Source organism: Pyxicephalus adspersus, chromosome 1, assembly GCF_032062135.1.
Source record: "Pyxicephalus adspersus chromosome 1, UCB_Pads_2.0, whole genome shotgun sequence".
Taxonomy (NCBI): Eukaryota; Metazoa; Chordata; class Amphibia; order Anura; family Pyxicephalidae; genus Pyxicephalus; species Pyxicephalus adspersus.
Genome location: NC_092858.1, coordinates 143,547,319 through 143,574,393, shown reverse-complemented (window position 1 = coordinate 143,574,393; position 27,075 = coordinate 143,547,319). Strand labels below are relative to the sequence as shown.

Genomic DNA, 27,075 nt, shown 5'->3' with positions numbered 1-27,075 from the left:
CAAAAAAAAGGCCTTAGTTATTTAGGATGGTTGAAGCTCCCAAACCCTGAAGATGTTGATGTGGTAGTGTACACGTTCTATTGATGGAGCTTAGGTGAGCATAGTTCTGCTTTAAGCACTAGCTTGTAATTTTGCCTATCAAACTAATATTAAAAAAATGCTTTAGGTATGTAGTTGTTAGGAAGAAGGTGAGTCAGGTGTTTGATTAGCCATTGTACATATTATAATAATTAATATTATTATTAGACAGTATTTATATAGCACCAACATATTACGCAGGGCTTTACAAAGTCCATAATCATGTCACTAGATGTCCCTCAAAGGAGCTTACAATCTAATGTACCTAGCATAGTCATATATTTTTAATACAGTCTAAGGTCAATGTTGGGGGGAAGCCAATTAACCTAACTGCATGTTTTTGGAATGTGGGAGAAAACCCACGGGGAGAACCTGCAAACTTCATGCATATTTGAATCAATTCATAAAGCTGTAGGACCAGCCTAAGGCATTAATTTGTAAATTGCAATTCTAACTGGGCTCTGCTGAAAAAAGTTAGCTCTCATACCTAACAATCTGTATACTTATCCTACTGTGTGAGCTTTGTGAATTAAGCCTGAAGCTGTCATCGATCTAAACACTATTTCAGAGATTGAAGAACTTGAAAATTGGATAACTCAAATCCTATGGGAACTGACTCCTTAATATTTCAGTTGTCTCGGGACTCCAATTGGATAAATCAATTGATTTGGAATGTAGAATGCGCATTATATTAGTGTAGCTGCTTGTGTGCCTCAAATAGAGTGGTGTTGTGCTCTGCACTTATTTTGTGTATTCTACTTTGGTGATGAAGATTTTCCTTTATTACAGCCTTTGCAGTGTTTGAAAGTATTCACAATGAGTGGTTGGAATCCTCCTCCCGGTAACAGGAAGATGCACGGAGACCTGATGTATTTATATGTGATCACTATGGAGGACAGACATGTCAGCATTACTGCATCCACTCGAGGATTCTACCTCAACCAGTGAGTTGATTGTTTTGTGGGTTTATAAGATTGTTGGCTGGTTAACACAATGGGCAAAAATCTCCTAGTATAGGATTCATTTTTCCCTGAGCCATAACTTACAATCATCACCTTCTTCTTTAGGAGATGTGATACAGAGAGCAATTCAGGCAATGGTGAGGTAGTAGAGAGCAATGCTGACCACATCCCTGTCCCTGCAAGCTGAACTATGGACAGATATGAAATGGTCAAATTTAAACTTTCAGATGTTATGAAAGTCATATCAAATGTATTTATTTAGGTTCGATGTATTACCTCTTGCAATGCTGTACAGAGCAGACTGGGAGCCAGTCGAGTGTACCTTATATAAATTTATTGAGAAGAAGCGCTCTAAGTGAGCAGACAGGAGACCTCACCAGACTCTATCTGCCCTTTTTCCATCTAGACTGCAGGCTGAAAGTTAGAGCACACTGCTGTATCACTTTTTCAGTCCAAATTACAGAGAAATTTAAGTCGCATCCAACTTCCTTTCCCTTCCTGGCTGTGTAAAACTCAGGTTTGGGCAGCTAGTACAGGTCTGTGCTATTCATTTTATATGAGTATGTAAGGGTGTGCCTGGAGTAGGGCTTAAAGAAAAAATTTCTGCAGTGTTGGCATTTTTACCGCTGTTATATCTCTTCATTGAATTCAGCTGTACTTATAAATATTTAAAAATGGAACATTATAAATGGATATTGACTGGCACTGGATATCTGTGTAGAAGTTATACGGCCATTTGCAGGAATTATAAATGGTATTGGCAGGCCATCCTTTCACGACTTTCCATTCAGCAAAGAATAATTTGCTGGTGCTTGCCCTGCCTTTTTAGATGTATCCATTTGTGTATTTGTATTGTCAGCCATACTAAAGTTTGTGCCTGGGTAATGATCATAAATAATCAGCCACTTTTTGTCACTTCTGCAGATCTACAGCCTACAACTTTAACCCTAAGCCAGCCAACCCCAGTTTCCTCAGCCACTCACTGGTGGAACTACTCAATCAAGTCAGCCCAATTTTCAAGAAGAACTTTGCTGCCCTTCAAAAGAAAAGGTAATTCTATAGTAATGCTGAATGCCTAATGCCTGGTTTATGCTCTGGAACTAAGGATCTGATAGAAATACAAATCACAATACATACATAAAACTTATGTATGTATAAATAAAATCATTTTATTATTCTGTTCTGTAAGTGCAAAAATGACCCATTGATCCTGCCAGAAATTAGTGGCTATTGCTGTATTGAATATTACCAGTCCATACAGAATTCTCTGGCAGGGTAGGTGTTCAGTAGTTCACAGAGTGAACTTAAGTTGAAATTTGACAGTAAATGTGTGTTATTGATGAAAACAAGTAAAAAAGAAAAGCCTGAAAATGAAGACTAATGCACCTGTTACATCCAAGGTCTCCTTAGACATAAAGAATTCCAAGGACATAAAGTAAATATTTTTTGTTCTCTAGATGCACTTTAACTTCAAAATGTATTGTCTGTAAAGCCAGTAGTAGGTATTAACATTACACTGGAAATGTTAATAAAAGTGTGTCTATTACTTGCTATACCATTACCTGGGTAAATAAGAACATTCACAGATATAGTTTATGAAGGCTTTCATTATATATACAAAATAAATCCATTAAAAAAAACTAATGCTCAGTTACTGTAATATATGTGACATTAGCCACTTTGGAGAAGATAGACTGCCACCTAGTGGTAGTATATAGACAGCCATGGCTGTTTCATTTAGTAAGATCATTGAGTTCAACCACCTATTCCATCATACCAGTAAACCCCCTGATTCTCAAAAGAATCGTAAGTAGCTGCTGGCACTGTGGAGGACAGCACGCTGACTGAAAGTGTCACCTGCTGTTTTGTTTTGGCACAGGTACATGTCACGATGACAACTGTTTTAGCGGCAGCGGCGTGCGCGTTGCGGGTGGCAGTTGTGGTGTGTGTGTGCGCGCAGGTTGGATCCGTGCAGAATTACATCCTTTGTTTAGTTTATATGATGACAGAAGTAGCAGGATATCATCAAGGAGTCTCAAAATAAAAAAAATTTAAAAAATCCACAAATTCTATTTAGACTGTTAGGGATGCTTGGGGGCTTGGAATAGCACAAATGGTTCCAAAGGTTTTGCTGCTGGCAAGGGTACAGGTCAGGATACAGATATATTTATAAAGCAGGGGAAGTATGGCTACCTCTGTTTTATTGTGGTCAGGAGATCTCCTCTCATTTCCTTTTTATAGGGGGTTTAGAGACACAGGCATTGATCCGACATCCTTCTAATGGGGATGATGGTAGGAAATGAATAGCAGTTTTGCTTCTTCTTAGCTTCTTGTCTCTGGAAACTTAATGACAAAGGTTTCTTGCTGTATTTCAGCTCAAGACTGGCACTTTAACAGAACTAATGCAAAAAGCTGGTCTAAAAGTAGGGCCTCGTTCACACCCTTATATTTTAAGTACACTACAGCAGTCTAAAAATAAATGAAAAGTAATTACCATTATAAACCACAAAGCACTTAATTTAGGTTTGTTACATAGGAGGGCAATGGGTTGTGTTTTTCTACACTTTTTGCTTGTTCTGTTTTGATTAGAACACACTGAAATTAAAGTGCTATTCGGTTATCTTTTCTGTATATCAGTCCACTATTGTCAGCAAAGGAATTGTGTTTCTGATCACAAAAAGTGATACATTTATGTTAATAGTACTTTGTACTATGAAATGCCCTGCAGAATAATTACCTTCGTATATCCGTGTACATGTTATCAAATTTTTGATTTGTGGAATAAGTGATTTGGGGCTATGTGCAGACTGACTGTAGAAATCACTGCAGAAATGAATGTGCTGCACCTGCTCACATCTTCATCATAGTATGTGCTCTGCCTGACTTCTTCATCAATTAGTATGGCATTCTTCTGCAGGAAGCATGGGTTCATTATACTGCCTTTGTTAGGGAATTCCATGTTCTCCTCTACAGGAGGCTATTTGGGGCTCCAAAGATTTCCTAATTAAATTTATAAAAAGCAAAACTATGTCTCTGAATAAGTGAAAGAGTTTTGCTTTGTATCAGCATGTGCAGTTGTGAGTGAGAAGCGTGCAAGCATGGGAACTTTAGCTATCATTTATCCTGTCTTTATTGGATCTTTGAGGGTTTACCATCTTACAGAGACCTAAAACTGGTGAGTTTTTAATGCAAACAGATACAGTCCACCATTTAATAAAATGCATTTTCACAAATGGTGTACCATTACTGTATGAGTTTAAACAAGATGCACTTTTCTCTACATACAGTGTAAAAAAAAAAAGGAAAAAATTGAAACCGGTTCTTATTAGTCCTTGAATGGTATTTTTTATCAGGTAAAGCCTAAAGTGACAATATTTTATGCCTCACTGACATTGTTATATATGCTGTTGAAGAGGCAATGGAATGGTTCTTGTTCTTTGTACTGTGTGTTAATTTGAGCAAAGATAGTATCGGTGTAAATGATTTTGTCTTCTTCAATGCAGAGTTCAGCGACACCCGTTTGAGCGGATTGCCACCCCATTCCAGGTCTACAGCTGGACTGCTCCTCAGGTGGATCATGCCATGGACTGTGTCAGGGCAGAGGATGCCTATACATCCCGCTTAGGATACGAGGAGCACATTCCTGGACAGGTAAAATTTTCTTACACGTTGTGGTGTAGCCACTATATCAGGCATGGGGCAAACTACGGTCCGCGGGCCGTATACGGCCCTCTGGGGTTTCTCCGGCCCTCCGCGGGTGTTCCGCGGCTCTGTTCGGCCGGTGCTCGGGGTGGCACTGGCCAAAGCCGCAGAAAACGTCCCCGGATCTGAGTCTGTGATGAGAGAGTGGGCAGGTTGTGTGCAGTGACACAGCCCGCCCACTCTGACATCGCAGGCTCAGATCTGCGATGGGAGAGTGGGTGGGGTTATGCCATCATGATGTCACATTCAAGGGCGTCATGATGGCATAACCCTGCCTACACTCCTATCGACCCGGCCCCCTCTAGCAAATTTTTTTTCAGATTATGGCTCCTGACTAAAATAAAGTTTGCCCACCCCCGCACTATATCATACATTTGTCATGTGTATATACATTATTATATGATATAATTCATTGTTCCAGACAAGAGATTGGAATGAAGAGCTGCAGACAACAAGAGAACTGCCTCGTAAGAATTTACCGGAAAGACTTCTGAGAGAAAGAGCTATATTCAAGGTAACATCTATGGCATGATTTTGTTGTCCTGTTTTTATTCCCTTATTCTCTTTTTGTATTTAAAATATTTATTTCTGCTATTTAAATGTAAAAAACTATATCTATCTGTACATACATCTCATTACTACATTATAATTTAACAATGCTTTATCTGAGCAAATCTGTCATGGCCATCTAAGAATGTGTGTGAATGGCATGTCATTTGTCATCACATGTCACTTTTAAGTATATCTGAACCAAAAAAACAAAGTTACTATAATACAAAAGTTCAATTGCCTGTCAAGGGGAAAACTTTTAATGGTTTTTAATTTTACTTAATTTTTTGAACGCATATTTAATCTAATACTCTAGATCTGTTTGTATACTATTGTCTCGGATAATCATTGCAGTAAGCTTTCAAAAGGTGACAGAGGGTCAGCTAAAATTCTCTTGTCATTAATACTGCACAAAAAGCTGTTGGACAAAGAGATAAATCACTTCTGTGCATGACTTCTTCACATGCATACGTTTCAGTTTGAATCAGACCAAACTATTGCACATAATTGTTTTTACTGGCTTTTTACAGCAGCTGGTGAGGAAAGAAAAACATGTACATTCTCTATAAACTGCTCAGTCCCATAGCTATAGGCATAGACTCCTTATTTTATGGAATAAATAAATGTGGAATAAATCTATGTAGAAATATTATTAGGAATCTTTTCAGTGGCTTTTGCTAGCCTTTTTTTAGGACCACTTTTTCCTTGACACACATCACTGCAACAATATATAAATGGGCTAAAAATGCATTTATTCATTGCATTGAAGCGTATACAAATGACTTATTTTTACTTCCCTGTTTTCAGGTCCATAGTGATTTTGCAGCAGCAGCTACCAGGGGTGCCATGGCGGTTATTGATGGTAATGTCATGGCCATCAACCCCAGTGAGGAGACAAAGATGCAAATGTTCATCTGGAATAATATCTTTTTCAGTTTGGGTTTTGATGTCCGAGATCACTACAAAGATTTTGGTGGAGACAGCGCTGCTTATGTATCTCCCACAAATGATCTTAATGGAGTGCGGACATACAATGCAGTAGATGTGGAAGGACTGTACACATTGGGAACTGTGGTGGTAGACTACAGAGGTTACAGGGTTACTGCACAATCCATTATTCCAGGGATATTCGAGCGGGAGCAGGAGCAGAGTGTCATTTACGGGTCCATTGACTTTGGCAAAACTGTTGTTTCCCACCCAAAATACCTGGAACTGCTGGAGAAAACAAGCCGACCACTCAAGATCCTCAAACACAAAGTCCTCAACGACAAAGATGAGGAAGTGGAGCTGTGCTCCTCTGTCGAATGCAAAGGTATCATTGGCAAGGATGGGCGGCATTACATTTTGGATCTTCTTCGCACCTTCCCCCCAGACCTCAATTTCTTGCCTGTGGAAGGTGAGGATATGCCAGAAGATTGCAAGAAAATGGGTTTCCCCAAAGAACACAGGCATAAGCTTTGCTGCTTACGGCAGGAGTTGGTGGACGCTTTTGTGGAACACAGGTAAATGCCTTTATCAGAGAAGCTTACAATCGTAATATCCTACTATAGTGTAAGGCCCAACACGCATGTATCTATTTTCACTACCAATCCAAGAAAATGATAGCTTTGCCTGTGAATCTGAAGTAAGGTTAACACTAGACCAATTGTAAATGGCCTGCTTAGTGTATCTGGTGACCACTATATATAATTCTACATATACACTGGCACTTGTGTGATTTTGAAATATGACTTAAAGACTGCATTAGAATGTTTGTTACATATGAAATCAGCTGTGTTAGAATAAAGGAACGCATGGAAACACCATTTGCAGGAAAATTAAGCTATTGTGAGTAAAAAGAAACACTGAGCAGGAATATATATCACGTCATGTCCTGTGATCATTATGGTAAAGGCCACATATCAGAAATCAGGCAGGGTATAGTATATATATGACATATTATGCTCATCTTGTGTTATTTTAGTGATGATTAGCATCGTGCAGAGCCTTTTTACATGTTAAAACACGAGTACAAAGAACAATAAAAAGCTTGTTTAGGATGTGCACCATCCAGCGCTGTAATGTTGGCGACCTTAAGCCTGAGGTTTCCTTGGTAACAGAAATTTGTAGAGAAATGGCGATGTGCCAGTACACGCTAATAACAATAACAAAGAGCAGTGTGAAAAATAACAGCTTCTAGATGTTCACTGCATTGAACAAGACCGAAAGATTCATCTGTAATTGCATGGGCCTTCTAGTTATGTTTTCATGGAAACCATATACTGACCATCAGCCGTATATTTTGTTAACTGTTTCCTAAATGTATAGTGAGTATTGCAGTTGGGCTTCTTTCTCAACAGCAGCCGAGGTTAAATAGTGTGGGGTATTGTTTTAAGGTGCCTGAGTAGAGATTGGCCCTGATTTATTAAAGCTCTCCAAGGCTGGAGAGAATACACTTTCTTCTCTGAAGCTGGGTGATCTAAAAAAGTGGAATGGATTTCCTAAAATCATTTGCTAGCAAATGTTTTGAATCTTGGACCAGATCATTCCAGGTTTGCTGGATCACCCAGCTTCACTTATCAAAGCGTATTATCTCCAGCCTTAGAGAACTTTAATAAATCAGGGCCTGTGTGAGGATTGCATTAACATAAATCATAAGGCATAATTCTGTGCAGTAATTTTATAGATTCCAGGGATAATTTTTAGAGGACATTATATGTATGAATTACAGACCTTATAAATGCAAAGTACAGAGATCATTATAAAAAAAGAAAGAAATATTTTCTGTATCAATATTTCATTTTGTTGTATATTTTCATAGTTGCACAACAAATTCCAAGGTGTCTATTTTACATAAAAAGAAGAATTCATAAACGGTGTAAAAATTGTTAACAAATAGCATCACATAAAACAACGGGAGAGTTGCAGTACTGTTTCTTATTGTTTAATTACGTTTGCATGCTGTATATGGTGGTCTACAGGATATAGTCTGATGGGTAGGTGGTAAAGAATGGGGTCATGTGATAGATATGGCATTGGGTTTAATTAGAAGATGGGGGGTGATTTCTGTCATGTTCTCATATTGTGGATTCAGTAACATATAATTGGAGATACTAACCTGGAACAAGTAAATTAAACGGACAATAGTGCCAGGTTTTGTACTGAAACGAAAACCTCAGTGTTAGGAGAGAAGGAGTTCATCCTTTTAAGTTATACAGTTTCATGTACAGTGTATCTATATCATGAAATGTTGTAGTGATGATGCCATGATTCTCTTTCAGATACCTCCTGTTCATGAAGTTGGCTGCCATGCAGCTGATGCAGCAGAAGAGCTCCTCACAGGAGAAGGTGGCTTCTATAGAAAATGGGGAATCTGCAACCTCATCTGAATCCTCTGCCAAAACTGAGCCTCAGGAAAGCAGCCTGTCTGAAGACAAGATGGGGGACAGTATAGACGGAGAGTCCCAGGTGAAAGAGCTAGTAGAGACTGTGGCATCCAACAATGAAACAGGTAGAAACCTATATATGTGCTCTTTGCCTATTAATGATGCTTTCAGTACAGTTGTAACTTTTCTGTTTTTTAAAGTGAACAAAGATCCTTACGTGTTTGTATTCTATCTCTGTAGAGAAAAAAATCCATCAAAAAGCATCAAACTACACATTTTTTCCTTTGCTAAATTGTTGTCTGCCGGTTTTGGCCATGCACTCAAATCGTCAATTTTTTGTATAGAACAAACCTGTACCGTTAGCTGGCTAATTGTTTTCAGACAATTGATTATTTAAAAGATGGTAATGAATATATTATTTTATTTGAAGTGGATATGAAGAGCCGGGAGGTAATCCAGAAAGCATGTCAGGCTGTTGGCTCCATCAGTGAAACCTCATTTGATATTCGCTTCAACCCAGACATCTTCTCCCCAGGTATTTATCACTCTTGAATATTAAACATGGTAAACATTTCAGAAGGACCAACCTTTTCGTTCTAAACAGGTAGTCCCTGGGTTAAGGACATGTGACGTGACATACTGACAACTCCTAGATACAAACAGGGCTTCCATGCTCGCTTGTGTGCAGGACAGAGGCTTGAGGATGGGTAAGGGGGCAGTTTGCATGACTTACAGAAGAAATCTTTTGCTAAACACAGCTAAGCTTGTGGGTGATCTTAGGGGGCTGAGCTCTTTCTGCAGCCTCTTGTAACTCTTTAATTACCAAGACAAACTCTGCAGTTTCTTTTTGCATATCAAAGCACAGCTTTCTTCAGAAATATATGCCTAGGATCCATAAAGATTTTTTTGCTTTGTTTGTGATTAACTCACAGTGAGGATTTTATACAGTAACTGACACACCGCTGCCCAATATGTTGAGACAAACTTCAGTCCTAATTGTATTTATTAAAATAATGTACCTGTTCCGACTTACATACAAATTCAACTTAAGAACAAACCTACAGTCCCTATCTCGTAGACTAACTGTACATTACACAGGCCTTGTATTTGCTTTTAGTGTAGCTGTAGGTGGAATTGGGATCATTACTCTTGCTTGCCCTGCTGTAGTAAATTATACAACATCACTCGGTACTCCAAGGGCAAAGTGTTGGCGATATTTATTTTTGTCCAGAAAGTCGACTTATCCAGTGGCTGCAGGTTATGCTTCGTAAATTTAAAGTGTGTCCTCTATTCTCCTAAAGCTTCAGACAAGCACAACTTAAGAACCTCCCCAGTTTCATACTGCAGTGTGTGCACATCCCTTGCATGATTCCTGCATTAGGTTATTAAATGATGGAGTGCATTGTGAACCTTGTTAGCTGTCTCTATTTTTCTAGGAGCTTGAAAATCAGCACTTTGTTATTTGGTGAGATCTGCTGACATTGATGATCTCTACTAGCTCAATCTAAAGCTGATTTAGTATGTTTTTAGTCAGTACAGGTTTACTTCAAGACAGACAGGACTTATAAGTGCAAGTTGACCAGTAATATTTTTATTTTATTGGAAGGTGTATATTATGTTTTACAACACATGTATGTTTTTAAACAAGTGGAATGTGAAACTTTAAACTCGTTCATGGTATTAAAGTGTGTTTTCTTACGACAGGTGTGCGTTTCCCAGAGTGTGTACAGGTGGAAGTGCAGAATCAGAAACAGTTGTTGAAGGATGCAGCCGCTTTTGTACTGACCTGTCAGATTCCATGTTTGGTAAGAAAATTTATTGCATCAATATTAATACAGCACAGGACTAAGTTGTTAGTACTAAGTTGCAGGGCTAAGGTCCCAGGTTCAAATCTTGTCCGGGACACTACATGCATGGAGTTTGTACATATTGGTATTAAAGACAAAGCAGTCTTTTTTACCTGAGAATGTTTTTGAGAGAATAAACCTGCAACTTGAATTTAATAGTCACTTCTGGGGGTAGCTTTGTGTGGTGCAGTAAGTGCACCATGTGACAGTGTGTGATTGTATCCTGTTTTACAGATAAAGGACTGCCTTGACCATAATGTAGTTCCCGTGGATGGAACTACATTGGCTGAAGCTATGCATCAGAGAGGAATTAACATGCGCTATCTTGGAAAAGTCATAGACATTGTCAAGAAGTTTCCTATCCCATCCCAATTAGATCATGTCTATGTGAGTATTGAATGAATATTTATTTTCTGCAGACTAAATACAACACTAGGGAGAACCAAACAATGCTAGAAGAAGGACTTTTATCAGTTTATAATATATATATACTGCTAAGTCTGAGAAAATAGTAGTGAGTGCTATTAGCTGTGTCAGTTTTGACTTTGAAAGATTTGTTGATTTGCAACCATTTCCTTAAGTGTTTTTTATGTATTAACCAAACCAAATATGGTTTCATTATTCTTATCGCCTCAATAGACACCTCTTGGGACTTCACAACAAGCTAGACAATGTTAATATTAGGAATTACATGATAATGCAGTGGTTACTCAACTTTTCTAGTAGACCTTATAAAGGTTTTTTACAAGGCATCGCTGTACTAAGCCATTGCCTAGTAAATATAAGAACCTAACAATTAGGGGCACTTATTTTTTTTTTTTTAGTTCTCTTTGGTGGCTCATGTAGAGTCTCTCTAAAAAATAAAAATAAACCTATAACATAAATTTCATAGTTGACACTGGGCCCTAAAAAAAATAATTTGGCTGATGCCTGAAAGGATTTCATTTATTATCTTGATAACCTACAGGATGATACATTTACTGAACTAATGACTGCTATGCATCCATCTGTTCTGTAACCAGTGCTATTATTTTCTCACGTTTTGTTTGTTGTTCAACTGCTTCTCACAAGAGCCAGTTGTGTTACTCTAAATCTAAAGTACAACAATAGCCTATCTAAGTACCTTGTAATAATTGTGTCTGTTCTCTGTTTTCTCCTACAACGCCAGATCCTGCTGAAAGAGTATAACTTTGAAAACCGACACAAACCAACCTTCACAGAAGAGGACATATTGAATATTTTCCCTGTGGTGAAACATGTCAATCCCAAAGCATCTGATGCTTTTCATTTCTTCCAGAGTGGACAAGCTAAAGTACAGCAGGGTGAGTCTTTATCTTGCTTAGCGCTAGCTTGGTCACTGAACACAGTGTAACTCTTAACCTTCTTGTTGGGACACCATAGTAGTTATTTTAGTATAGTCTACCACTCACATCACAAGATGAGGTACATATAAATTAAAATGGTAGGGAATATGTCTGTACACACAGAGGTTTATCTTATAATTGATTTGAATCTTATTAAAAATGCACCAAAAAACAGAAGTATCCACATATTTGTATATAAAATATATACATAGAAAAAGGACAAAGCAGGCTTGTAAAATGTAATTTCCATATACTGGTTCTGTAATGGCTTGAATTGGGATCTCATAATCATTACAGCGTGGTTTCTCTTTTTTGGCAGACTTGTTTTCCACCTAGAAAAAAACAAACCTTTTTACCGTTCTCCTAAGGATATCAAGATTTTCCTGACTTGTATTGCTTTCTTACACATTTTTTTATTTCGTTATTTGTAGGTTTCCTAAAAGAAGGATGTGAATTAATAAATGAAGCCTTAAATTTGTTCAATAACGTGTATGGTGCCATGCACGTAGAGATCTGTGCCTGCCTTCGACTGCTTGCCCGACTGAACTATATCATGGGCGACTATACCGAGGTTTGTTCCTTGCACATGTATTTGCTTCGCCAGTCTGTTTGTCGCATTCCCTTTTTTTAGTAGGAAATCTACAATTTTATCTAGGTATTATTCCTAGGTGTTATTGATTGGTGACACAGAATCCCTTGTATATACCACAAGACTTCCTTTCCTTGCTTTAACAGTTCTGCTTTTTACCTTAACTTACTAAATTTAATTGGACAATAATTTGCATCATTACCGCTGTCCAATGCACATAAAGCATTATTACAAAACCAGAAAGTAGCAGTATGACCCCAATGGAAGGTAAACTATAAAATAAAAGTATTTAAGCTGTGTGTTTGGCCATTTTCTGGTATCCCAGTTTAACTTTTACATGTGGAAACAGCACAAACACGCACTAACAAGACATCAAATCCAGTTGCAATAATTTGCTATAATGCTCCTATCAAATGTATATAGAAAAATTTTATTTTTACAGTGTATCTGAGAATATTTTATGGGGAGTAGTGTGCACTTTTATTGCTTGTTTCTGTTTTATAGGGAACATATTTCTACCCCAGAACTCCCTGTTAAAAATGCAAAAATGTTTGTTTTACAATTTTCTTTGATTGTTCTTCAGCATTTACTTGTGTTAATATCACTTTGTACTGTTTTTAAGGCCTTAAGCAACCAACAGAAATCTGTTCTAATGAGTGAAAGAATTTTAGGCATTGAACATCCCAGCACCATCCAGGAATATGTAAGTGTAATATGATGTCTTTTTTTCTATTCATAGCCGCCTCCATCTCTTACCATTGCATTCTGAGCTTGATGTGTTTTGTTGTAGATGCATCTAGCACTGTACTGTTTTGCAAATAACCAGCTCTCCACTGCGCTAAATCTGCTGTATCGGGCTCGTTACCTTATGCTGCTTGTGTTTGGGGAAGGACACCCAGAAATGGCACTTTTAGATGTAAGTATATTTTTTGATATACAGGATCATGCAGTGACACCTAGGTGGAACAGAACAAATGCTCATGTTTGTGGAATGACTTAAATTTTCATGCCAAGTCAAATTTCTGGTGCGTGTCTTTGCAGAGTAACATTGGTCTGGTGCTTCACGGGGTGATGGAGTATGACCTAGCCCTACGGTTCCTGGAGAACGCTCTTACTATCAACACCAACTATCATGGAGCCAAATCTCTGAAGGTCGCACTCAGGTGATTAATCAGAAGAATTTCCTCTGTTTATGTGCAATCTTGTTTCTTCCTTGTTTCTTGTTTATGTGATTCTTGTTTCTCCCTTAAAACATAACTTTAGAATAGACGGAGACAACACAAAAATTAGTTTTGGGTGCGGCAGGTTGCACATCTTCAAATGTGACACAATACCAAAAACTCTAGGGAAGGGAGTCCAGAGGAAAGCAGAGCAGGCAAAATCTCACAGGATAATCCTGTTTACATCTCTCAAGATTTTTCTTGCTCTGTTTTAAATATGACTTTACCTGGAAAGATGGCAAAGTCATACTGGAAATGCAGAAGGCATGGCAAGGTGAAGTCTAACTTTACTCTTTATGAGTACACTTCACTTTTTATTTATTTTAGTAGGTGATTTTTATAAGGTTAGGTTGCTTAGTCAGCATAAACAGACCTTCCATTGTAGTTAACTACCTGTTGATACTTCTATTTTCCTGATAATGAACTGTCTGAACCTTCGGAAAGTATGTTGTAGCATTAACATATGCCCATGAGCTTTAATTCCTTAGTAAGCTACAACAAAAGCATTTCAAACAATCATGACCTCCATGGTATGACCTAGGCAATGAAGCAGCCTGGCATGATATTGGTTACATAACTATAAATAAAATAGAAGAAATTAAAAATGCAGAATTGACATGTTTGTTTTGGCTAATTGGACCAATTCATGTATTTAGACTTTCTTTCCCCTTTAAAAACTTACATCGGCTTCTTTGTTGTACACTTTTATTACATTAAATGTAATTGTTACAAACTGCATAGTCACTGCTCCCAAAACTATATAGCATGTTTATATTCCGTTTTACCTTTTGACAAAATCTTCTATATTATCTCTTGCAGTCATCATCTTGTAGCACGCGTTTACGAAACTAAAGGAGAGTTCCGTTCTGCCTTACAGCATGAGAAAGAAGGATACACAATATACAAAAACCAGGTCAGCAGTTGTAAATGATCTTGTATATCTTCATCATAGAAAGCTGTTATATATTTGTATATTTCCAAAAAGTAGCAAAGTACCTACTGATCCCCACAGTGACATTTTGCGTTTTTTTTCCCTGAGCGGTGTTTTTGGTTTTTATACTAGCATTGGGTTGTGTCCGCAAGCTAAAGCTGTCCCAAGGAAGGTCTGTTGTATTGTTGGCATCACTCTGTGAGCTGACCTTAGTCAGCCCTTGCTCACTTTTCTTTGCTCAGAGACATGGTTCAAAGAACCAGTGTTACTGGTGGCTGGTACACTGCAGTGCAGGACAGTAGGTACCTTGTTCCATTTTACATGGTATTATATGGTGTTGGCAGCTATTTTATTCATAATCAATGCAAAGATGATCAACACTCCCATGTGAAGAAAATGTATTTTCATCCAGCATTTCACAGAATCCTACACACAATCTTAACAGAACAATGCCTTTTTGCCTGAACAGGTCTTTATCAGATCTGTTTAGTAAAATTTGTCTTTTTTCTTGGAGGTGTATAGAAGCCTGCAGCCCCTCTTCCAAGTTGTCCAAAAAAGGAATATCCATTATCATACTAACTCACTAAGAAAGTGAAATCAGAATAGTGGACTCCTGCTTTGTGTTCAGTTTGCTTGTGTATTTTATAAAGCGCATCATCTAAACCTATGCTTTTCATTCTCCATCCAGCTGGGGGAGCAACACGAGAAGACCAAAGAAAGCTCAGAGTACTTGAAGTACCTAACCCAGCAGGCTGTAGCCTTGCAGCGCACAATGAATGAGATTTACAAGAATGGATCCAGTGCCAACATAATGCCTCTTAAGGTTTGTGAGCCGGGTCTCCTGTTGATTTTACTGAAAAGCTCCCTGATTGTGAAAAACAAACGTTTAATGACAAAATGCGCTTCGTGATTGTAACAAAGACAAATTTAACTGTTACTTCTAAAATTTGGAAAAAGGTCATATGAGGTCTGAATTGTCTTTTAGTCATCTTGTTTGTAGAATTAATTCTGTCAGTCTTTTTAAAGGAAAATACTGCAAAATCAGCTTGTTTAGTATTTAGGCTATTTATTTTATGCTAATTGCAGAGACATCCAACAACCAGATTGTTTACTTGCTGCATATTTTTATTATTATTATTAATATTAACCACCTGGGTGTTACACTCTAGATTTCTGAACCAAAAGCGTTACAGTTTTTCATGAATTTTTTTTTTTAAATTGTAGACCTGTAACTTACAGAAATTTGTCCGAATATGGGTCTAGTAGATATAATGAATATAAAAAATGTTTGAAACACACAATCATGTAAAAAAAAAATACTTTTAATAAAATATTTTTTGCATGGAAATTTATTTTAGATTGTAAGCTATAATTCACCAAATTACTCAATAATTACTTATAATTCACCGAATTACGGCTCACCGAAATATGTCCAAGAGGAGGAGAGGACCCTGCTCCGAAGAGCTTACAATCTAAGGTGGGGGAAGTATCACACAATGGGAGGAAAGATATTTTCCTGTTGTGCTCACTACTGTATGTGGAGCACAAACCATCTTATCTTGGGGACCTTGGGAAAGCTCAGTTGGGATTAAGGTGTAACCTTAAGTAGATCGCGTAGCCCTGCCTTTTAAAATAAACTCTCCTGCGCACAGGAGTTATTAAGTCTAAGTTTTTATTGTTGGTAGATCATTTTGACTTGTTAATTTTAAAAGCCGCTCGCAAGCCAAAAAAGTATGGGCACCCCTGCTGTAAACCCTCTTTATAATTTTGAACATGTGAAGTTGTCATGATGACCCTCCATTCTCCAAATGTTTTCTGTTAATGACCAGAGTTAGAATAGAGTTTAATGTTACTGACTTGTTTTCAGGGCAAGTATGGCAGCCAGGGAGTTAGCGTTTCCAAAAGGTTACTAGGAGATGTTTGCATATTTTTGTGAAGACCTGGGGGTATTTTAAATTTGATAGTTTTAGGAAGATTATAGCAGCACTTCTTACTGTGTTGTTTTTCTCTTTCAGTTCACAGCTCCCAGCATGGCAAGTGTTCTAGATCAGCTCAATATCATTAATGGAATCCTCTTCATTCCCCTCAGGTAATTACATTCTCATTACTGTTCATGTGAATCAATTTGTAAGTTAGACAGTGGCAGGTGCCATTTATTGATGGGATGTAGGGGGGGGATACACATGCTGGTAAAGAGTTCTCCAAATGTTTTGGAAAACATATTAGGCCCTGCTCCTAGGTGGCTGGGCACTAGGTTAAACCTACTGGCTTCCTATTATCACCTGTGTGCTGTATTTTCACCAGGAAGTGAAAAGAATTCCCTCCATAGTAAGGGAACAAATAGCTGTTTTATCCTCACTTCTTGGCTGGGGACAACAAACCTGGCAGGTTTGTTTTTTTATTATCCTTGTTCCCTTGCACAGACATGAACAGTCAAACTCTTCTGCAACCAGAAAGTAGAGGTACAGGGGTTATTATTACAAGGTTAATCTGAATATTTTTGTGACTTTATTTAGGTCTTGTCTGACGTTTCTTCCTGTAGATTTTTCAATTTTTTACAATCCTATTGTCTTTGCAGTCAAAAGGATCTTGAGAATTTGAAAGCTGAAGTCCAGCGGCGTCAGCAGTTACAAGAAACCATCAAGGTAACCGATAATCAGGAAGCTGACAGCAAAGACTCCGAAGTCACAGAAACAAGCAAAGCCGGCACTGATGCAGATGAGACTGTCCAGACCCAAAGCTCTGCCTAGCCATCTTCTCCTTTCATACACCCTGTAACAAAGAATTACCCCTGTTAGGGGGTTGTCACCAAGACCTGTAGATGTTAAAAAGGAAAACAAATAGAAAGTGCATCTTGTTGATGCTGTTGCACAGATAAACATGCTGATAATACACAATGCAAGAACTAATCCATAAACCTTCAGTGTAAAGACTTGGTGGGCTTCTGCCTGCTGCACCGAGGCCCTTCCATCCCTAAGCAGCTTACTCATGGGAGTTTTGGGGCTCCCACCAGCCCAGGCTGGGACTTTTAGTGTGTGTATGTTGGTGTGTTTGGGGAAATCCATTTCTGCATTTTGTGGTTTTACTTTTAGAGGTATGGCTCTGTTTAAAGGTGACTGAACATTTCTCAGGTCATTTAATAATGTGGATACGGGATATGATGAGCCCTTATAACTAGAAGCCAGATCTCCTTACGGGTCGTGGTGCTGTGTATTGAGCCAAACAATGCAGGTCACAGTCGCGGACCTAAGCCATACACAAGATGGAAAACAAGCCCCTGAACCGTATCCCGACAACACATTTGGGTGAGAATCATGGATGATGTATTCTTCCTGAGTCCGGTTTTCATTAAATTTAGGGGATGACGTGGTAATAATATTGCTTTTCAGCTTTTTTTCATTCTTTTTTTTTTTTTTTATTGAAAACTTTCAAATTTTATATATATATGTTATAGTTGTGTTTCTTTTTATTTTTAATGGTGATACATTATCAAGTAGAACTGCATCATCTGAGTGTTTGTCAAAGGCTTTCCAGAATGTCTCCAGATCCAAAGAACTAAACCACCCTTATTCATTTTCCCACAGACTTAATACCTGAATGTAAACCCAGATTATGGTCACTTTACCACATTTTGGTGAAGAACACAATGCTTCTGGCAATTATATACTTTGTTCTACAAAAGCTTCTGTTCAGCATTTCTGTGAAAAGCTAGGCTGACAATGGGCAAGTGTCCTTAGAAGGTGCTTCCTACATATCGCCATCATTTCTTCAGTGGCTTCTTATCAAATAAGCCGTCATCCTCTGTACAATCTCCTTCAGTTCAAAAGAATCTTTCATGGACCATTGTGTTGTAAGGAAAAACGCCCCAATCGGACTACTACAGAGGGCTGTACATTTTCTCTACATTTTGATATTCTGCTTCTGTTAGGGCAGTAAAGTTGTTTGTTTGGTCAATTGTGTGTAATTCAAGCAGCCTTTGTTTGTAGCACCCATCTTCACACTTCACTCTGTTAAACTTTAGTTTTTTATTTCCTTTCTGTTTGCACTCATTTTGTGATCTCTTGTGGTCTAAGACCACTCCGTCCTGTCAAATCAAAGTTATTGGGTGGGCTGAATCATTTCCTGACCTTTTTTTTTTCCAGCCTTCTATGAATGTGCATACTGAAAAGATTTGCAGGTTACAGCAAATTGCAGTTAATAAATATTCTTTAGGGTCAGGTCCAGTAATGGTTCCTGTAGAATGGAAGTAATATATACATTGGCAATGTAGTAATGGATGACATTTAAATTTTTCTTGCAGAGGATAAAGCTCAGTAACCTGTGAAATCTATTGCAATTGTAAGCTAACCGGGTTTTAGTTTTCCTAGGTATTAAGTGTTTTTCAGCCAATCAGACTTGCATTTCTGTTTTTTTGAATTCTCTTGATTTTTGTTTTGTAATAACCTGCACTGCAAGAAAGATTAAAGCTAACTCTGTTGTGGCTACTGTGTATTAGAGGTCAGAGATCTCGCAGGTCAGCTAGCGATCCATGCTTCATGTCACCAATGGATTAGGACAGAGCTTAGTGGGGGCTGCCCAATGACTACTGTTCTCTGATGCTCATCTGTCATTGTTAAAATGCTGCTGTTTCATGGTAATTCTTTTAGGGGGAATAACCTGTACCTTACCAAACCACAATACAGAAAACCACCGTTGTCATTTTCTCCTAAAAAAATCATGTTCTGAAAATTTGAGAATTTTAGCCTTTAATAAATTAATGACAATGCATTACTTTGTTGTGTTTTTTTTATATTAGTAAAAATGTTTAAAGCTTAAAATGCTTTGGATTTATTGTTCCTCTGGGGGGATTTCTTCTCTTTTCTGATGATGCCAAGGATATTACTGTGAGCTGAACTTCCTGTTTTTTTTATAATATACATCTATAGAAAAATTTCCATAAGGGTGGGAAGCTTCAGAAACACCACAAGGAGTCTCAGTCAGTTTTTGCAGTATATTAACAAATGTGTGAGTATGACGAACAGGTCAGTGGTACAAAAGGTAGTAATATAGTTTTTCTGGGACCACTATTTCTAGGTAACGAAAAGCAGTTTGCGCAGTTTCCTCGGGCTCCTTGGGTTACTGATCTCTAAATATGGGAGTTAGTGTTTTACGCCATTTATATAAACTGAAACTGCAGTAAAACAAATTTGCTGTTGAGAAGATAATAGATTATCTGATTGATCCCTGTGTTGCTCTAGTGAAGAGAAAGATGAAAGACTGTACCAAGTACTTAGGACTTATGTTTCCAGGTATTAATCTGCCATCATTTTGCATAGTTCTCCCCAGGCAGTTTTTAGGGGATTGGCCACCCAGCTGCCGTGACTCTTCCGCCCTGCACTTATCAGCAGCTGTTAACGGACAACGGAGAGGCTGCTCGCTCCATTCTCGGCTGATAGGAGCCAGGCGGAGGTAGAAGAGCACAGCACAGCTACCATCAGATCAGGACACAGGCTGTCCCTCCCCCATCTCAGATCTGTGCTGAGTCTTCTATTGAGGAAAAAAAAAAAGTGTAACAATGTCTCCCAGCCAGTGGGCATGTGTAATGACGTCATCGGAGCAGTCTGTGTGTGTAAATGCTGCATATTATTCTGTGTTACAGCTTTCTGTGTATAAGCATCCATATCTCCTAAACCTTATGTCATAATGACTTGCAATTTTCAGAGTGCACAGGGAACACTCATAGTAGTAACCACAATCAACACCCCAGCTTTTAAAAATGTAACTTTGTTAAACTTGTGAAAATACAAAATTGGGGTTCCTGTTTCAAAAGCAAGTCCTTAATTGAAAATGCAAAATGCAAAAACACACACACACACACACACTCTCTCTCTCTCTCTCTCTCTCCTTGTGGTCACAGTGACTGTCATATCCTAACTCTAAAGTCACAATCTAACGCACTAGAATTACACAGGCCACATCACCTGGTTGGTCACCCAGATCGAGATCTTCTGGCAGAAGTAGCGGATGCCCTTGTCTCTCCCTATGCATGATGTATTTGTAAAAATCAACAAAGATGCTTCAATGGTGGTGTTCTAACGAAAAAATCTACCCGCAAAATAAATCTACGATGACGTCATCGTTAGGAACGTTTCCCAGTTGTGTTTGTGTATGAATGCTTAATATGGAAGGAGACACTATCCTGTCTCCTTCCATACTTTGAACCCCAATTTCTCTGGACTGGTGAGAAGTACAAAACCAAAAATGAAGGTGCAAGTGGGGCACACCTGTCACTAACCACTAAAATTTAATAGGCCATCGTCAGAACATAAAGAACTCTTTATGTTAAAGAACAAAAAAATATACCGTGACACATTGTGGGAGGCTTCTAGCACCTGAACCCCAATTTCTCAGGAACAGAGGGGGGGGGTACAGATGAACAAAATTAGAGGTGCAAGTGGGGGATACCTGTGACTAACACCCCTTAAATGTTCATCATTAGGCCATCGCTAATGAAGGGGCCAGGGTAGCGTAGTATGACATTTCTAGTTTTGTGTCAGGTAGGTATAAATTTGGGGTTTGCACCTCCTTGCTATTTAAGTTGGCCCAGGAGTCCATAATTTGTATGTTTAGCTTTGGGCTTCTAGACACACTTTAAAAACAGCAACCCTAATGTTCATTTTTCACTATTTTTTATATTTAGGTGGGGAGATGAAATTCGGGTTACTACTGCTAGCTATGACGTCCCCTGTGTACCCTGAAAATTTCAGGCCGGTATGACAATGTTTAGGAGACCTGGAGGTTTGTACTGGGAGAAATGTAAGGCTGCAGCACATGACATGCAGCATTCATACACAAACACGGCTGTGAAACTTTCCTAACGATGAAGTCATTGTACACACTCATTTGTACACGCCGCCTGGTAGATTTATTTAACAGGTAGATTTTTTTGTTAGAACAGTGGAAGCAGAGGACTGAAATTGAAGGCTTTGCTGTTATTCTGATAGATCCTCAATAGAGAGGAATCTAGTACCCAAGCATCACAGAATCTTTAACCGAGCATGGTGCGGCTATAGACCTCCAAAAGCTGCGTGAGTGTCTTTGAAGCAAAGATTTCTACCTGTTCTTCCAGCCCAATAACATTTTGTGCATCAGTTTGCCATGTACTTCCACTGATGTGAGGCCCTAGCTTTTAGTTCTCAGGTCTTTTATGGTCCAGCTTCCAGGTTTTACATGGGTCACCTTTTGCAATGGAGCACCACATTGCTCAGCCTGTTTAGTCCCTTCTTACTTTGCAGAACCTGAAGCTAGCTTTAGAAGAATACATTCTGAAATCAGGAAAAGATTACACGCTGTATGGATCCTGTTGCTTGACTTTCACACAGTTCTCTCCCAACCTCTTTCAAGATGACTGGCTCTGTAGTTACTGTTTGTTACAGCAGGCGAATGCTTCCTAGACTTCCAGGATTCAGTCTCCAATCTCTATCAAGTTATTTCTGCTTGATTTGCTAGTGTTAGCAGATCTATGGTTATGAAGGGAGCAGTCAAATGAGGTACAGAGGTACCTCGATATAAGGAAATAATTAGTTCCAAAAAACATTTTTTAATCTGAAATTTTGTAACTGGAATCAAAATTTCCCATAGGAAATAAAGAAAATAGAAATAATCAATTCTCATAACCAAAAAATTAACATTTATTTTAAATACTGTACTGTACTATTAAACATATAGAAAATAATGGTAATATAAAAATCAAGAAAAACGTTACCTATAATGAGGACTCTTTTTGGGGTATAGTATACCAGCACACAGTATACAGCACACACAAAAAATGTAGCAAAAATAAAAAAAATTGCAAAAAATCACAGCAATCGCTCGAGACATAGTCGAGTGTTTACTAGCTTACTGAGACTGTGGTAGCCTGAGTGACACGAAACAAGACAAGGAGAGAAGAGCCAAGACATGATGTTACATTGTTGTAATGTTACAAAGTTGTAACATTGCTGTTATTTCGTATCTGGAAGCTCATTTCGGTTTCAGAAACAAAATCCACATTCATCCACATTTTCTTTCGTAACCCAAAAATTCCATAAGAAGACACTGTCTAAACCGAGGTACCACTGTGTTATGAAATGGGGATTCCATGAACCAAGAGGAAATTGTACAGGAGGAGAAATGCACGTTTGGGGAGTTACAAATCTTTAAAAGGATTTGACAGAGGTCGTTGAGAAATGATAGCTATGGCTAAAATTTGACCTTTTATAGTACTTATTGGGTGAACAGTGATTAGCATCTGACTGAAGAAAGCCAAGGACATAGTACCATGTCTTTACACAGCCTGCAGCAAACCATCCAAGTACAGTACTAAAGGATGCACAGTAAAATATGCATAATGATGCAATGATGATGTCAGAGAGGGGGTTGGCTATTCTCAACTCCCAAGCAAGAGATCATCAAGGTAGCTCATCATAAAGCTTTCCCTTGATTTAGAACAAGGCCCAGGCCCTTGGTGAACACTCTTAAGAGTCAAGGTCATGCCAAAAGCAAGCACGGCCATAGCAAACCATTGTGGATTAGGAAAGGTAGGGCCTTTGATGTCCATACTGGACCGCCTTTTACCATTTTATGAAGCTGTAAAAATCTTTAAACCTCTGTTAATGCATTGAGATGATCAACTTAAACCAGGAGTCCCTGAATAACCTGAAAAAGGTCGTAGGGGAAGAACTATGCCGTGGAGGTTTTTTAGAGTAGACCTTCATTTAGAGTCAGATTCTGACCTTGAAATGGGCAGTGTTCTCCCTAGCCTCTTTTAACTTGGTGCACCAGCCGACACAAAAAACAGCCAGATGGTTAATGAAGAGTTGAATCATAATTCAGAGACTACCACTCACCTACAGCTTCTTCACACCCAGATTAAAAAAAAAAATTTCTGGAGAGAATACTGCATAAGATACAGTATAGGGGGGCATGGCCTGAATGTCTCCCCGGATGGGCGCAGCTTGAGTGAGCTGCGAATCCAACCTGCACCCTGGAGACATTTAAATAGTCAGCATGAGTGGCAGACGCCAGCAAAAAGACCCTCAAAATGCTGGGTCACATACAGCACCAACTACCTTGTCCCAAGCATAATCACAAGCTTGTTTGAAGCAGGCTTAGCGACATTGGGCACAGGATCCAAGATGCCGCCAGCCTGCTCTGATACATGTGGAGGGGGACAGGAAGCATGTGGTTCCCTATGCCTGCATATTATACAGCTCAACTCTCCTCAATTTAACTAACTGCCACCACTGCCTGACATCCAGCTCCTCCACACCCCAAGATTGGGACTTTCTCCTCACCCACAGGGTACTCCAAGACAGCTTCTAAGGGGACAGTGAGGCAATGCAGGCTATTCCAATGCTGGGGACTCCCCAAACTAGATTCCTTCCATAGAGGGTGGGCAGCCTCTGCCTCCCTTGCTGGGTCCCACACCGCTGCCACCTCATACCTGCCTTAAAAGGGACACCACTTACACTGCCTAAAGCTGTCTATGGTGAGTGGCCCCAGGAGACCCAAACAGCTTGTCACCCCCCACCTCAGGAGCCTACAATAGTCCAGGAGGGAACACAAGCACCCCTATAGATTCTGCTATAAAGGGGGGATTATGTACAGTATATGCCCGATAAAGAGGACTTCCATTTGATAGTTGGTGGAATCAGTGGATACTGAGGTTCAGGTGGATCAGGGTATTAGCAAGTAACTCCATGAATATGCTTTCTCATAAGCGGTGACCCTACATGATTTTAAGCGACACCTAGAGTGCCAAGACATCCAAGGACGCCGTAATAAGATTAGAGTCCAGGGCTAGGATATTATGAGTTCTGCTCGCAACACGAGATTGGTGGATTTTGATGGAGATAAAATTCAACTCAAATTTTGTGTTCAACATGGATTTGTCATGGATCACACTTCAACAGCGTTGCAACCTTCAACCTCTACTTACCATATTGTGAGATACAGCCCTTCCTTATCGATGGGGATTTCTGTTTAGTCTCACTGCAAGCAAGGATGGAATCTTGGCTACTCTGAGGCACCAAGAGGAGTTACCTACATTTTGTGCTGATCTGATCATATGCCCTGAAATTTAGGGGTGGGATTCTACTACTTTCAATCCCTTTTCATCTGACAATTGGTGAGGGGAAGGAAATGTCATTGTTGCTCAGCCCTTCATCCAACCAGACTGACCGCTAACTCCAGCAATTTTTCTTTTTCTGTTTCTCCACTGTACACCTCTGACAAAAAAATCATCCTGAGCAGTAAATGGGTATTGTATGAACAATTTAGCAGTTAATTGGTGGAAATCTCTATTGGGTAGGGGAATATTAGAGAATGTGGCAGGGTGGGAACAGTTGTTTACTACGTAGACTACCCACAGGTGTACCGGCCAGGGGAGGGATTGAATCCTGGTGGCTAGTTGGGCCATGTTTCAGAGCTCACTACTTGCTGATTGATATTAATATTGGCACCATCAATGGCACCCCATCCCCATCTCCTTACGTTCTCTATATTTTAAAACATTCCTAGGAGGTGTAGAGAGGGGGTAGTTATTCTAGTATTGAATTAGTTGATCGGGCTGGTATATACTTTATGCAGTTGTGGCTCATAATGTTTGCATTGCTTTATTTGTAGGCCCTTGTGGATATCTGGTTGCCAGGTTTTGTGTTTCTTACCATTTTTTAGTTCCTAATGGGTTGTGCCTCCAGGTGTGCAAGTTGGGGATGGGGTGGGTAATTTTGTTTTTACCACATCTTTTGGAGGCATGGCTTCATCAGGGTTCCTCACCCTTACCACTATTTGTCTAGCAACAGGGCATATTCCCCCCCGAGAGGCCAGTTGGAGTAGATTAAGACTCCACTGACCTTAGTCAGATTTACACAATATTGTTGTATTCCCTGTCCTTGTCTCTTTTTCTCCCTGTTATTTCTTTGGGGGGCCAGGTTTGTGAAGCTCAAAACAGGCACCAGCCTTGTGCATATTTATGCAATACTTTTTCCTTAATATTACATGACTCAGTTTGTCTCATTAAATGTTAAGGGGTTAAATTCTAATACTAAATGCCATTTAATGCTGCAAGAACGCAAACAGCAGAGGGCAATGTAAGAAAACAAAGGTACTTTTAAATTTGCAAGCCACCATTATCCGCTAGCTATTAATGTCCCTAACACATGTTGGAAATCAGCGGGTGTGGCTATACTTATTAGGGGAGGTGTATCCTTTGTCCCCCTTAGGTTAGTGATTGAAGAAAGGAAGATATATTATACTTCTAGGTACACTGGAAGCAGTATCAGTTACGTTGTGCAATGTATATGTCCCTATGAACTTTCAATTAATATTTCCAGAACTGGCTCCACTCTCCCGAACCGGATATTATGACGGGTGACTAATCCTTTCAGGGGACTCGTCCCACTTCTCCAAGGCCCACTTCTCGGCATGCTTTCGTAAGCTAATACATAGCTACGGTCTATACGATGTTTAGTGAGCTCAACACCCTGCAGAGAGATAATAAACCTTCTCCATTCCCCACAAAACCCACACTCGCTTAGAATATTTCTTTACCAAACTTATGGCCCTTAAGGATACCAAAGCTTTCAATGTAGACACCATCTCTGGTTAGACCATGCCTCTAACTTGAAAATTAGGCAACCCACCCTTATATGCCATTCGTCCTTAAATAACTAACTTTTGAAATACGAACAATATAGATAAGTAGAATAGAGAGAGTTCTTCACTTTAACGATAATATAAAGGGATAGATCCTGCCAACAACAAATATTTAATGACTAATTTAAAGTAAAAAGAAAAGTTTTTTGTGGCATAAAGCAAAAACACATTTACTGTACGTTATTAAAATAACAATTTAACAACACAAATTTTGAAGAGTTGCCACTAGTGGCAGTTAAACAAACTGCATCCTAACACGTAATTTAACCTCCCTGACAGTATGAACACTAAGTATTTTTAAATGCAAAAGTAGTACATTTAAAAATACATAGTATTTTAAATTTTCCCGCCTATCAGCCACACCCTGGCCTCACGTTCACAACCCGGAGACGCAGATGCCGGCCGGGCATTGCCAGGTTACACAGATGCCCGGCTTCGACAGGGAAAGAAGATAATGGGCATCCCTGGAGGACGCCGCTGGAACGTGGGAACCAGGTAGGAGTTTTAAACTCCCTGGCAAATCCATCAATTATCACTTTTGGAATGAAAAATTCACCCCGAGCCACACTCGGGAGGTTAAGGCTGAACTGCCTTAGAATATTGTCCATATATGACATCCAAAGTAATTGTTTTACTGATGCATTTCGCCTACAAACTTGGCTTCCTCAAGGATATTTTGGAGCTTGCAAGGCACAACTGTATAATGAAAACAATCTTTAGTACTGGCAAAAATAACATAGTAAGAAATTGCATTGAAACCCTTTACATGGTTCTAGCAGTAATAACAACATT

At 39.1% G+C, this 27,075-nt stretch overlaps 1 protein-coding gene across 1 annotated transcript in view; it reads left to right on the top strand.

Annotated features, from left to right (window-relative positions):
- Positions 1 to 19,374, top strand: part of CLUH (clustered mitochondria homolog) — a gene marked incomplete in the record, with an annotated part of 35,919 nt that extends 16,545 nt beyond the window's left edge. Inside the window, 18 exon segments of the mRNA XM_072416799.1 lie at positions 868 to 1,022; positions 1,965 to 2,090; positions 4,544 to 4,691; positions 5,164 to 5,256; positions 6,099 to 6,793; positions 8,552 to 8,781; positions 9,087 to 9,191; positions 10,361 to 10,461; positions 10,738 to 10,890; positions 11,672 to 11,825; positions 12,299 to 12,438; positions 13,079 to 13,159; positions 13,247 to 13,372; positions 13,498 to 13,619; positions 14,496 to 14,589; positions 15,296 to 15,430; positions 16,623 to 16,696; positions 17,186 to 19,374. Coding sequence (XP_072272900.1) covers positions 868 to 1,022; positions 1,965 to 2,090; positions 4,544 to 4,691; positions 5,164 to 5,256; positions 6,099 to 6,793; positions 8,552 to 8,781; positions 9,087 to 9,191; positions 10,361 to 10,461; positions 10,738 to 10,890; positions 11,672 to 11,825; positions 12,299 to 12,438; positions 13,079 to 13,159; positions 13,247 to 13,372; positions 13,498 to 13,619; positions 14,496 to 14,589; positions 15,296 to 15,430; positions 16,623 to 16,696; positions 17,186 to 17,357 — 2,904 coding nt within the window.
- Positions 19,375 to 27,075: the final 7,701 nt, after the last annotated feature.